Below are 14252 nucleotides of genomic sequence, written 5' to 3' on the forward strand. Positions count from 1 at the left end.
ACTGTCCCCATCTCGTGCAAATGCCTTGCTCGGCCATTCCTGCTCAACTGCAGCCCATCATTCATGAGACCCTTGAAGCAGCTGATGGAGTCTGGTGGGTGAGGACAGAAGAGCTAGGCATGAGGAGCAATGGCAGGGACCCCTCAAGGGTTAACAGCTCAGAAGCAGCGATTCCAGCAGGCTGGGAAGGAGGAACCTGAGTCAATTATTCCCAGTCTTGGAAATCATCAGCTTCTCTTCTTTTTCCCCCCTTTTTTTTTTTTTTTTTAATTGTGTAAGTATAAATAGTGCTGCTTGCTGCCCTCCATCCGTGGGAGCAGAAAGACTGTTGATTTATATGGTTTTCCTGACATCACATGAAGTGGTGGAAAACTGAATGGAGCCAACATTTTTCCTGCATTACGTAATGCCCCCTCCCTCCCAGCCCAGCTCTGCTATTCCTGCAGGAGCCTGACTGTTCTTTAACCTTTGTTTACTTCAGCACAAACCCTTGCTTTTTTGCCTTTCTTTTTTTTTCTTTCCCTGCTATTTTTTGCCCTTTTTTCTTCTTTTTTTTTTCGCTTTGCTTTTTTGCCCCCCTCTTCCCCTTTGCAAACACCCACTTGGATTTTATTAACAGCTATTATCTGTTTATGAAGCAGCAGCAACAGCAGCGGTCTGGCTCCAACGTTCCCTGACGGCTCCCGCATGCCAGCTCTTGTATTGGAGCCTGGCCAGAGCCAAAGCATGGTGCTGAGCTGCTGGGTGCCGAGTTTCACCAGCTCCTCTCCATTTGCCCAGCTGCAGTGGAGGGTGGGGAGATTCTCCTTTACTCTCATTCAACAGTTAAAAGCGACAGCTGAGGGCTTGGGATGCTCACCCAGATGATGCTCAGGCATCCATCCTCCATGGTGTCCTTGGGCTGAGCGCTGGGCTCTCCTCTCCTGTGCCCAAAGCCATATGCCACCTGGAGAGGACAGCAGGGTGGCAGTGTGACCAGCAGCCTGGACTGCTGGGTTTGGGACTCTCCTTGCACAGCAGAGGCTCTTTACATTGTGGTTTCATGAGCCAGGGGAGCTTTATCATTGCAATATCATTCTCTGACCTGAAACAGGCCCCTCACTTGCTTTCTGAACTCGAGTCACAAGCTTTTCATCTGGCTTGGGAGCACGTGTGATATCATATTCAGCCCCCTTGTACCCCCCCCCCCAATACCAATTCTTCAAGGAATGTTTAAATTTTCCAATCCTGTTCTTTCTAAATTTGGAGTGTCTGTTTACTCCCAGGATTCGGAAAGAATGTGACAATATCATCAGCGAGAAATCCCTCCCAGCCCTCCACTCGCCATCGTCCTCAGCAGCGCTGGCCATCACCCAGGCTCTCTCCAGCCCGGCCATCCAGCCCAGCCAGGGAGAGCTGTAATTGTATGGCAGTGGTGATCCGGAGAGGGCTGAGATTTGGGAGATTTCAAGGGAATCTGCCAAAGGGAGGTGACTTGAGAGCAGACAAAATAAAGTAGTGAAAAAAGAAAGGGGATTTCCATTGCAGGAGCTGACACTTGTTCTGCCAAGCACGAGTGGGTTCAGCACTGGCTGGAATTATTTTAGAAATGAGGACTCGGGGAGAAATGATTTTAATCAAAAAAATAAAAGAAAAAGCACTTTTTTTTTTTTTTTGCAGAGGGACAGTCCTAAAAAGAGGTTAATCATTAGGGCAGATGAATGTCACTTTGCTTATCCTTGATTGAAAATACAGTGGTGCTTTTGCTTGTCATGTCAGTGGGAAGCCACATGCCAGCATCACATCACCCTTGCTGCCTGCTCTGCTTGAAACATGTTGGGCTGGAGCTGGTTTAGAGGAAAACAGAAGATATATGAAAAAGCCAAGCTAGGTAGGTGCAAAAGTAGCACGCAGGCAGGGCAGGGCAGAGCAGAGCAGAGGAGGCTTGCTTTTAGTCAGAATCCCAGGGGCTGGAGACTCTGTGTGCATCTGAAAGGCAACAAAAGTACAAATTAATCTGCAAAGCTTGTCCTGGCTGATGCTGAAGCTCAAAGCTTAGCAGGACCCAGAATCAGGCTCAAGGAATCTTTACAAACTTGATGTAAGAAAAAAAATAATCTAAAACCTAAGAAAGAAAATACCCTGAGCACCCACACTTTGGTCATCAGTCAGAAGCTGCCTGATGGGAGTGGGGAAGTAGGACGCCACTGCATCTGGTTATTTGATGGTCACCTTCCTCATCTCCCTGTCTGGACAGCATCATGATTTCACCTGACAACTTCCATATGTGAGTATGTCTCCTGGGGACATAGCACATGTAGGATGCACGAGCTGGTGGACTTTGTCCTCTGCCTCCAGCAGACCCTGAACTTGGTGCACAGACCTGAATATGCACACATAAATCAAGCGTTAGGGCTAATTCAGGTACCCTCATGGTGCTGAGGTTGAAGACCACTTGTGGACTTACTGGCATGAATCCATCAGATGTACCTGCATGTTTTTCTCTAAAGTCTAACTACTGCCTCTGAACCTCCCACAAAAAACCCTGCCCACCCATGGACATCTCCATCCCATAGTGTACTATGATGAACTGAAACAAACACATCCTTGGCTGGTAGGAGTGTGGGTATGAGTAAGGAAGGCACAGGGGTGGAAGGAGATGGGACAGAGTGTTCACATGAGACTCTCAAATTCTTGCTTATCCCAGATTTGGGAGTTTAGAAGAACGAGCTGTGCAAATAATGTGATCGGGGATCCAGGTTGCTCTTCATCCTGCATGATGCTCAGGAAGGGAAGAAGGGTAAGAAGTGCTGTGGAGAGGGTTATGCCTGGCTTTTCTCAGGCTGCAGGTTGTGGGGCACAGGGGGATTACCTGTGGTGATGCTTTCCTTTTGACTGTCTGGAGGGCTGGAGGTAGGGCACTATGGCCAGCCTAATGAGAGAGGCACTTCTTTAAGCACCAAATGGTAATGCCAAGATTTGTGATTTTTACAGTCCTGGAGGATTAGGTAACTCTCCAAACCTCCTTCCCACTGACACAAAGCATCCCTGGGCCTGTGGCACTGAGCACTCACTTTCTTTCCTGCAGCAAAGCCATCTGGGACCACTTTGGCCAGGGCAGGACTGTGTTTTCTCACCCTCCAGCCCCCATCCAGTGCGTGCTGGCATCCAACCCTGGCCACCCAGCCCAGCGGTGGCCCTAGGGAGTGCTCCCCGTCTCCGTGGCTTGAGGCATGCTGTCAGAGTAAGGTGCCCTCTTCCCACCCTCTGCCATGACCAGGAGATGCCTGGGAGGATTTTGGCCCCAGTGGGACCAGCCGCTGCATCTCTGGCAGGGGTTAAGCTAGGTCATGTATGTGCGAGCTGATTGTATTCCAGACCTATGCTCTAAACCTCCCTGTTTAGCAACACTGTCGTCAGACAACTTGTTTTCCCTATTCTATAATTACCTCAAGGAGCTTCCCCTCCCCCTCCAGTTGCGTTTTTTACCTTCGGACCCAGAAAAGGAGAGCAAAAGGGGCAAAGGCAGGGAGGGATGGAAGAGAAGGGGTTCGGGGAACAGCAGCGCTCTGGTTGCCAAGACTTACAAAACCACCATATAATTTTGTTTCTCATTTCTGGATAGCCAACAGGAGAAAGGCAACTTCCCCAGTAAGAGATCCCAATGGGCAGGAGCTGCTGCCCAGTTATGGTTTCCTTCCTTTTGAAAAACCTGCCTCCACTCATCTGCCTCCCCCTTTCCCTGGGCCTATGCTGCACGCTTGCAAAAGGTCAGCGCTGGCAATTATTGCAAGGTTCTGGCACTGGGTGGAGAGAGGAACTGGAGACCACTGCCCCCCTAGGCTCTTGTCAGGCTATAGGTACTGTCATGATGTAGGTACGTAGGTGCTGAATAGGGGCTTCTTGTGCTCCTGCTCTGCAGGTGGGTTGCATGAGACTCTCCAACCCATTGCAGCAGATGTTTCTCCAGTGAGTGCTGTGGTAATGAGAGCAAAGTGGGGCCAGTGAGGCTGGGATCTCTCTCTAGGTTATGCACCTCTGTCTCCTAAACAGGGGCTGGAGGCAGGATGGGAGACAGCCTAACCAGGAGGAACACATGGGGAAAAGGGCCGAGGGGCAGCAGCTGATGTGTGGGGTGTATTTCCACTCTATGGACATTGCTTTTCATCTCTTTACTTGCCAGCTCATCCCAACACCAGCTCCCAACCCCTGCCTCGGTCCTGGCAAAAGGGTGAAGAAGATGTGGAGAGAGAAGGGAGGAGAATGCTGCCTGGGAAATTATGCCTGCAGGCAGCATCTCCATGGACCTCACACTGGTGTATAAGGGGATTGCTGACTACCTGTGTTCAGTTGCCTTTTGCTGAGGGTGAGAGGGATGTGGAACACCATGGTGTGAGCCTCCTGCAGGAGGGGCTGCTTGACGGTGTTGTCCCCAGCTCACTAGCTGGGGCTCCCAGTAGCCCTGAACTGAAAACTCAGTCCAAGGACATCCTAAAGGAACCTGCCAATACCAAAATGACTTGTGTTGAGGGCTTTTGGAAGCCTGAGGGAGTCGGGCAACGTAGGGCAGCGAGGGAAGGCAAATGCATGCTTGTGCACTTCTGGGTCAGGGCAAACTGGTGATTACACCTCCTCCTTCACTGTGTGCTTCCTGCAGCATCCCCCTTGGCTGGCACAGAGCAGCTGGCCAGCCACTGCCCTTGCACAATCCAACACTGCCTCAACTGCAGCCATCAGAGTGGGTCACAGTCAAATTGCCCTCCAGCATGGGTAGAGAGCACCGATGGTACAGGAGCAGGAGATGGAGGCACCTCCATTGCCAGAAGCTGTTGGCACTGGCCACCAGCATCGTGCACCCTTCCTCACAGGAACAGAGGTTGTAGATGTTGAGGACCACAGCCCCCTTAAGAAGCTGCCATGGGAGCCACTTCCCGAGCATGGCTCTTGGGGGAAGGCTGCTCCTCTCTCTTCCAGCCTAGTTGGAGCACTCTTTGAATTTTGTCCAACCTCTGACCCACATCTGATAATAATCAAACCATATTTGTTACAACAACAGGGCTCATTAGGAGGCTGGCTCCATTCGGGTGGGGAGGGGGAGGGTAGAGCACTTAGTTAATGCCAATGACTTCATCTCATGTGATGTCATTCAAAGGAAAAACACTGAAGTCACTCACATATGGCTCAGCCTGGGGTTTTTCAGCCCATAAAGCTTCAGATTTTCAAAGGCACAATACATGCCCCCCTTCCTCCCCCTGCTCCTGCACTTACTATAATCCTGAATGATTTTCTGGAGGCCTTGGCTCAAACCAATAAACTCGTAAGGAGCTGTGTGAAGACATATTAAGGTCTTCCCACGGGTGGGAAGAGAGGGAACAAGAAATTCTTTCCCCTAGGACAAATGTACAGAAGAAAACCCATGAGCCCCTACCTGCTTCAGAAGCCCCCCCTGATGGATAGACCACAGCAGGACTGGGAGAGCCCATTACTACATAGCCCCTCTAGCCGGACGTTTGCACATGAGAAGGCTTTGGCGAAGGGCACATCTCCTTCAGAATATGGTCCTGCTCTGCTGGGAGCAGGCAGATAATTACATCCGACATGGCCGTGCAGGTGTGAGCAGCCCAGCGCCAGCACCTTTCCCCACCAGCTGTTGAGGCCCATTCACCTCCAGCTGTGTGAAACCATTCCAGGATGAGCAACCCCCCTGGGTGATGCTCTCAGTGGAGGCCACAAGAGGAAAGATGAACTAGCGGTTAAGGACCTGCTGTCTGGTCCCCAGCTCTGTCCTACAGCAGAGAACCCTGGAGAAGTTGTTTAAACTTTTGTGCCTCGGTTTCCCCCTTAGGAAACAGATCATGTCATTGCCCTTCCTAGCACTGGAGTTCAGAATTAAACATGCCCCAGGGGCTGCACGTTGGTCCTTCCAGGAGCAGCTGTGGGGTGCCTGCACCAGACAGGGGGCAAGGATGGGGAATGGTGCTGCATCCCCCCTTTGTTATAGGGATTTGATCGCACATCGCTCTGGCGGGTGCTAAAATGAGGTGTGGACATTAACTTCCTTCCTCCAAGGCCCTGTCCCCAAATTAACTCCGCGGGGCCAAATCCGGCGTGCTGCAGCCATCCATCTCCTGCCGCGGCTCCTCTCTCCGGGTGGGGGGGCGTTGAGGGGGGCTTTGAGCGGGCGAAAAAATCACTGTTGCGCCTTTAAGCAGGGAGCGAAGCATATGTCAGGCCCGGCGCTCTCCTGCGTGTCTGTGTGCTGAGTAAGGAATGCGGCCGCATGCCTGACCCGTTAGCTATGAGCGCGCTACGGGCGCGCTTGCGAGCGCGGCGGCGGAGGGACGGATGGCTCAGCGGAGCTGTTGCTCACGGGCTGAGCTCATTCCGGCTGGAGCGGGAGCCGCGCACGCAGGGAGGGAGAGGAGAGGAGAAGGGCGGCCGGGGAAAGGGGGTGCGCCGGGCCCCCCACCCCGCTCGGGTTTATTATTTTTGTTCCTTTAATGTTTTTCGTTTGCTGAGGCTGGAGGCTGGAGCCGGGGGCTGGCGGTGCTCTGCCGCAGGGGGCATTTTGGGGATTTTTTTGCATTTTGTTTGCCCGCCAGCTGTTGTTTTGCTGAGGCAAGAGGTGCCCCCGCAGCCCAGCTGCCTGTATGCCCGTGGATGTAATGATCGCTCCCTCCGAGGACCAGTTCTGGACAGACATGCGCGAGAGGCAGATGAAGCTGAAAATAAGGGTGCGGAGGATGAAGGAGAGCAGGGACATGAGAGGTTTGTCAGCCGGGACGGCTCCTTTCCTTCCGATGGGGACGGAGGGGGAAGAGGGGGCGGCTCCTCCTGATCCCTGCTTTGCCCGAGGACGGAGATCGCTGCGGCCGGCGGGGAGCGGAGCGCGATGGCTGGCGATACAAAGAGCGCAGGCAGCTGGCGAGCGGGGAGATGGAGGAGAGCGGGGAGAATGAGGCGAGCGGAGCGGGAGCGATCCCCAGCTCCCAGCCGCGGGCAGTGTGCGGGAGCGGTTGCGGAGGCAGCTAGCCTGGTCCTGGAGGCAGCAGCAGGAAAGGAGCTGCACGGAGGGGGCAGCTCCTTCAGGCAGGTGAGAGGCTGCCTGCAGCGGGCAGGGGCACCTGCAGCAGGACGTTAGGCAGCTTTCCCACCTGGTGCGGGGTCCGGAGGGGCTGCCTGGCCGGGAGCTGAAGGGACCACTCCGGGGTCCCCTGAACCGTTCTCCATCCAAGCAAGCTTGGCGAGGGCGCGGACGGAGCAGGGGAGGAGGAAGGCTGCGGGAGCCGGGGCAGGCTCTGCCGCCAGCATCTCCATTTCCGCGGGTGCCGGTTTGGAGGGGTGACGGAGTCCGCGCCCCGGGTAGGGGGGACGGCGAGGACAGGATGCCAGGAGCGATGGCCTGGGAGAGCGCTGCGATGCTGCCCGCGCCAGGCAGCTGCCCGAAGAAGCCATTTCGCTTCATTAGCACGGTTGCTGCCTGCCCATCTTCGGGGGATTTCGTTAAGAAAAGGGATTTGCAGCGTTTCCACTCGCCAGTGTTAGGGTGAAGGGCAAACGGAGGAAGAGGATATTAATTGGAGCAATTTAAAAATATGCCGAGCCTGGAATGACCTAGATTACCAAAGGGTTGAATCAAGAAACTTCCCTTCCATCACCACTTAAAATGGGAGCCTGCTAAAAGTGCTTGACAGGCTTTTGTGGCATGAAGCACATAACCCAGTGATGGTGTCATTAGTAATAAGTCACTCCTGGAAATGACACATTTTTCTTTACTTAGAACAAGTCAGGCTGGTCCAAGGCAGGCACAGTCACCAGAGGAAAATCAAGCCCAGCAGCTCGGGGAGCGTGTCCGTTGTTCTGTGGGTAGAGGGCTTCCTTTCTGCCTCTTTTCCTTTTTTTTTTTTTTTTTTTTTTTTTTTTGTTAAGGACGTTTTCCTCTCGTTTGGAAGAACGGGACGGGGGAGGCGGGGTGGGGGTGGTTGGGACCTGCCTGCGAGGCTTGGAGGGACTGGTGCAGGTTGGGAGGCAGCGGGGTGATGTAGCAGCAGATGGGCAGAGGCTGTTTGTGGTGAGCACTGGGAAAACGGGGAATTCACATGAATCCATAATAGGGCTGATTAACCGGCTTTCTCATCCCCACTGCTTGGGGAAGGAAAAAAAAAAAAACAACACAAAGGAACCAGCAATGGGGTGATGAAATTCTGTACCGACTGAAGGGAGGGTGAAACCCGGCCTGGGGGAGAGCACAGGGGCTGGGCAGGGGAGTGGGAGGGAACAGGGACTCGGGGAGCACCGGCCATCTCTCTCCAGTGCGCTGAGACGAGTGGAAGTAAAAGAGCATCAGCCAGGAGAGGGCCAGCTGGCCAGGTTGCGAAGCACCGGGGTTTCACCTGGCTAGGTAGGAAGGCATCGCAGGCGGGACCTGGGAAAAGCAAAGGAGGCTGCAGCGCCGAGAGGGGAACAGCGAAGATGGAGGCCGGGGAAAACTCAGAAACGTCCCAGGCAGCGGGAAGTGCTGGCAAAGGCCCGGATCTTCCCGGGGTGCAGTGAGTAGTGTTGCATCACGCCGCCCGGCTTAGCTCCCACCCAGTACCAGAGACAGGGAGACCGCGTTTCCCGAAGAGGGGTTTTCCCAGCGGCTCTGTGGGTTGACGTGTGGCGTGCCTGGCCCCTCCGCTTGCTTTCCTTCAATTCAACCTGCCGCAGAGATGCTTGGCTGAATGCTCGGGCTCCGTGCCTTGCCAAGGGCTGAGCAGGCTGCAGGCGATGGCTTTGGTTTTGCAGCGGCCCGCCCCCCCCCCCCGCTTTCATCATCTCCTGCCGTGCCTCAATTCAGCAAGGTGGTTTAACGGTGTGGGACAGATGTGTCCCCATGGGGCTGGGGTGCTGGGGAGGGGGCACCCAGGCATCATCCTCACCGGCACAGCGGTGGGGCAGCCGTGCTGGCATGGCGGCTGCTCCTGCGGCAGCCGAGGCGCGTGCTTGCTTGCATGCCCCACTGCCCCTCGCCACGTGCCGCCCTGGCAGCCGCTCTCAGCCACCACAGGCATTTTAATGAGAGCTGGGCAGAGCTCAGCCCCGCACAGCCCCCTGGGCTGCCAGGAGCTTTAGAGAGGCTGAGGGTCTCCAGCGCCAGCACGGGCACAAAACTCTCCAGTGGGGCCACGTGCTGTGGGAAAAGCTCCAGCACCTACATGGGGAATCAGTCCCTGAGCAGCTCCAGCTGCTGCTCTTTAACACTCATTTATAGGAGCAATGAGGGTGGGCTATAAACTGCTCTAATACCCCCCAGTTGCCAGCTCTGCCAGCTCCTGGTGTGAGAACTGGGGGTGAGGAGGTGGGGTCCAGTGGCTGCTGCCCCAGGGAAGGTTTGCAGCTCCAGCTGTGCTTGTTCCTCATTGCCACAGACTGATGGCACAGTGGGGTAACATGTCACTTCTTCACTGTTTCCTGCTGGGGGGCTTTTGGTTGGATTTACTTCACGATGCACATGAGAGGCTGGCAAATGAGACATGTCCCAAGTGCTCAGTGTATTTGCAGTGGGGTGGAATTTAGGAGACTGATGGGGCTGGTGGTGTTCAATGGCTCTCCTGAAAAAAGGATTTAGGTGAATAAGGTGCCTTGGGCAGCCCTTTCACAGCTTTTTGCAATTGTCAGGGTGCAGGATAGAGGCAAGACCTGTTGGGTCGTTTGAAGGGACTCTGAAGGAGGCGAGTCCATGGGGCTGGAGATGAGTGGGCAGTCTGCAGCTGTCAAAACAAGACCTGAGAAGGGTTTCAAGCCCCATCATTTCCCTGTTTCCACTTTATGCCCTGTTTCCACTTTATGCCTCTAGCCTTGGAAGATGGCCTTGGTGCAGGGAGGGATGCAGGCAGCAGCAGGTAACTGGGATAGCCCTGTTTAATGTGCCCTACACCTCCCTTTTATCCCCAGCAGCATCTCCTCTAACATCCTGTGCAGCTCAATGGATTGTAAATCCCCAAAGCTGGGGCTTAACACCAGGAGGAAAATGATGCTACACCACATCCCTGTCCCTAGCTAGGACCTTCTGTGTCACCCTCCCTGGACCATCACTGCTGCTTTTCCTTGGCAGAGAAGGGAACAGGGCATCTTGCAGGTGATGGGTGATGCCTAGATATTGTGATGCCTAGCATATTGTAGTATATGCTACACCACATCCCTGTCCCTAGCTAGGACCTTCTGTGTCACCCTCCCTGGACCATCACTGCTGCTTTTCCTTGGCAGAGAAGGGAACAGGGCATCTTGCAGGTGATGGGTGATGCCTAGATATTGTTAGTGTCCCAGACATGAGCTGGATGTTCCCAGAGACCACCTGAAGGTGACAGCAAAGGTAGCAGAGGTGTCCCACATCTCTGTACTTCAAAGTTTCAGTTCTTACACTCTTCTGGCACTAAGTTGTAACACCCTGTGCCTTGGTTTCCTCTGGGGGAGTGACAGCTCTCCCTCCCTCCTGAAAGCTGTGTTTGCCTTCAGCCCCACCTTGAGCTGCACACCACTAAGGGTTTTTATGTCTCTGGGGGCACTGATGAATGAACCCCCCCAAAGCTGAGTTCACACCCCAGCCCTCCCAGAGACCTGCATGATGCTGGTTCTTGGCTCTTCCTTCCTACATCTTCAACAGGAGCAGTGAAGGTGTCCCCACTTCTGGCCTGGTTCCCTGTGCCCAAACTTTCCCCCTCTCCTGGGACCCACCTCTGCCTCAGGTAGTTGTAAGAGACAGGAAGGCACTGGGTTTTCCAAGGGGATAGCTTTGAGAGCCCTCAGGAGTGCTGGAGCCATGAGCAGTACACTGGGCTGTGCTGCATAGGAGCAGCCGTTGTCAGGCATGACAGAAGCATCAAGAAGAAATCAGTGAGCCCCAAGCACCCACCAACATCAGATACAAATCCTTCCTGGGCTTAATTCCCCACATGCCAAGAGAAATGGTGCTTCTGGCACCAGCACTGAGAATAAATGAGAAAAGATGAGGAAGACCCATGCTGCACTGGCTCCTCACCCTGTGAGGCTCTGCTGCTCTCTCCCAGCAAAAGCTGGGATCCATGGCCCAGGGTATAGAGGAGGGAATGCCCAGGCATCAGCAGGAGTCCAGCCAGGGACATTCACTGCCTTTGGGATTGTTTTGAAGAGCTGCTTTGCTTTCTAAAAATGAAAGGCATGCTAGAGCAGCCGGCAAGGGGTGGGGTAAGTGTTGCTTCAAGGTTGGGATGGTGTTGGGTACCCATCTCTAAGGTTTCCCCCAAGCCCAGGCTGCCCTCAGCAGCTGCAAGCACGGGGGAAATGAGGACAGGCAGGATGGGAGCATGCCTGGGCTTCCAGACACAGGCTAGAAGCTTTGCTTGGGATAAGTGGGGCGAGCAATGTGTATCATTTCAGGTGCTGGCATCATCTGGTTGCTGGCAGCATGCCGGGACAGGCACTGCAGCAGAGGATGCTGCTGCCCCTCTCTGCAAACATCCCCCCCCCCCCCCGCTTCATAGCCCACTCAGCCCCTGCCTGGATTTCCCCGGGCAGGGCTGGGAGAGGATCTGCTGTCAGGCAAGTGCCGGCAAGGGGGAGAGAGTGGCGTGCCCTGACCTGCTCTAGCTATGAGATCATCCCACGCTCCCGGCTTTTAAAGAGTGATACAAAGCTGTACACGGCCTCAGGCAGCTCTTGAATGGAACAGCGAGCACGAGAGGCTGGGGACCTGGGGACCAGAGTAGGCACTGATCCCTGGAGCTGTGCTCACATGCACCCTCCTCCCCCAAAATGCACGGTATTCCTTCAGAAAAATTCCCATTTTGTTTTGCATGAGTCCAGGGGCTAAATCTGTGCCCCACTAGACCCTGTGTGCTGAAGCTGAAGGAAGCTCTGCTTGAGCATCCCCTCAGGCATCAGCAGCATGTGTTCAAGCATGGAACGAAGCAGGGAGGTCACACATGTCCACGCAGGGCTGTGGCTGGAGATTTGCACTCCTTGGCAATGGGGACACAGCGCAGGGATGAGCAGTAACTGGAGCTGCGCTGCACCTGTGCTGGGCCTCCTGCTTTTGCTCTGATATCATGTCCCAGTTGAGAGGTGATGTCATTTCAGAGGGAGCCAGAGAAAAGGAAGTGCTGGAGACGATAAGGTGCTTTAACTGTACCCCTTCTGGCTTGGGCAGGTTTGGAAGCTGAGAGCTGTGTTAGGTGCCAGACAGGAAAACATAAGAGAGGGGAGGAAAGAGGTTGGTTGAAGGACACCTTCCTCCTGGGCCAGTGGGAGCTGACACTGGGAGCTGATGAGATGGAGGACCTTGAATGTTTCCAGGTGGTGTAAGCACAATTTTGTGCACTGCTCTGGCTTATCTATCACCTTCACCTCCCAAACATGTGGGGTGGGTTATCTGCAGCGCCAGTCATGCCACACCAGTAGCAAGGAAGGTGCTCCAGGAGGATCAGCAGAAATGCTGGCAAGTTGCTAGAGAAGGTAACTTGAGAATGTGCCAAGGATGCCCTGCTTTCAAAGGGGAGAGAGACTTAATGGAAAGTTTGTCACCAAAAGCTCATTAAAAGGTCTTGTTAGCAATAGAGATGGGCCAGGAATTCCCATGGTGCTGGGACTTGGACTTTCAGAAGGATCTCAGAGGGGCATCCTGGTCCCTCTGACAGTCAAAGACCCAAAGTCTCCGCTTTTTGGGTGATGTCAAGCTGCATCTGCTCACTCACATGAGTAGGAAAACCTAAGGGAGACTGGGCTGATACAACCCAAGGTCCTCTCCATTGCATCAAGCTGGGAGTGGAGCTGGGCCACCACTAGACAGACCCAGCTCTACCCTGGAGAATGGGATCAGTGAGTGAGAGCAAATCAGAATCACCAGTGGCCTTAACACAACCACATAGGACATACAACAGCACCGAGGGCCTTCCACCTTCACAAGCTGCCCACAGTTGCAGGCAGGACAACACCTGATGACCTGCTCAAGTCAGTGCTCTTTCCAATGGAGCTGGGGACTGGCTTTCAGGCAGACTCATCCACAGTTAGACTGTGCTTTTGACAGTGCCAGACATCATGGCAATAGTTCTGGCTATCAGATGCCAACTCCTACAGCCCCAGCTGAGGGTTTTCTCTCAATATTGGGCTTTAAGATACTCAAGCTGAGTATGACTGCCAGGCAGCTTGGTGCAGTAAATCAGGCACTGCTTGCTGTCACATTCAGTAAGGTCAGAGTGTGAAAAAAGGCAATGGCCTGCAGGTTCTGATGTGCTGGTCCAGTCTGATGTGGTGGAAGTCATGGGCTTGGCGGGGCTGCGCAGAGGCAGCATTTCTCAGAAACCCCAGTGTGTAAATGTAGCCGTTGTGGCAAGGCTTGAGCTGACCTCCCAACCCAGGGAGCTTTGCACCTCAGTGAGCTTGCTTGTTGTCACCCTGACCTGGCAACTCTGGTTGTCCTGAGAGTAGTAGACATCCAAGAAAAGGACTTTCACTTCTTGTCAGTTGTCTGAATTAAGTGGGTGAAGAGCAGGGTGGGTGATGGATGCCCCATGTGTGCATTAATATCCAGCTGCAGCAGGAAAAATCAGAGCTGGGTCTCCATTCCTTTCTCCGTGTGTGGCACAGTAATCACAACATGTCTGCACAGGTTAGCAATGGCTTGTGGTTTTTTACTCCTCAGGGCTCTGTTCTTAGTGTTGCAGGGTTATCACTGCTCTGTCCCCAGCCCAGGCCTTGGGTTGGTACTTTTGGTCTCAGCCTCACTACTACAAGCTCAATGTCCCTATTTTCTCCACAGGAGGCTTTGCTACCTTCTCGTCCTGCTTCCCGGGGCTGTGTGAGGGGAAGCCAGCTGCCATCCTGCCGATGAGCATCTCCCAGCCATGCTTGCCTGTGGCGAATGTCGGCCCCACACGCATCCTGCCACATCTCTACTTGGGCTCACAGAAAGATGTCCTGAACAAGGTATGGCCCTGTTGAGGGAACACATCTGTCCTGTCCCATCTGGGAGGGCAGCCAGCCTTGCAGAGGGGTTAGAGCATTAAGGACTCCTCTCCTCCCTGGTGGGAGGACCATGTATGGTCGGTCTGAACCTACCAGGAGGCTGAAGGCAGGCATTGAATAGGCAGAGCCCAGCAGAACTGGGGAGAGTGGTCACAGGATGAGTCATTTTACATTGAGTGGTCAAAGTCTTCAGCCGCAGCAATGTGGGGATGGGCAAGCTCAGGCCATGGGCAAGGGCTTGTTCAGAAGGCCCCAAAACAAGCAAAGTTTTGCTGTGGGGAGAGAGGAGAAAA

The 14252-nt window shown here is 54.1% G+C and overlaps 1 protein-coding gene across 5 annotated transcripts in view; it reads left to right on the plus strand.

Moving 5' to 3' along the window:
- Window positions 1–14252, plus strand: part of DUSP8 (dual specificity phosphatase 8) — a 46727-nt gene that overhangs the window by 23719 nt on the left and 8756 nt on the right. For 4 of the 5 annotated variants that reach the window (XM_061463107.1, XM_061463109.1, XM_061463108.1 and 1 more), the window contains exon 4: window positions 13754–13920. In XM_061463107.1, coding sequence (XP_061319091.1) covers window positions 13754–13920 — 167 coding nt within the window. Of the gene's footprint in view, window positions 1–6077; window positions 6748–13753; window positions 13921–14252 lie in introns of those variants that run through there. The other variant, XM_061463111.1, reaches the window with a different exon arrangement.

This window comes from Pezoporus flaviventris, unplaced genomic scaffold (genome assembly GCF_033815535.1).
Source record: "Pezoporus flaviventris isolate CSIRO_AGI_PZ_B2104156 unplaced genomic scaffold, CSIRO_AGI_Pfla_v1 ptg000036l, whole genome shotgun sequence".
Lineage (NCBI taxonomy): Eukaryota > Metazoa > Chordata > Aves > Psittaciformes > Psittacidae > Pezoporus > Pezoporus flaviventris.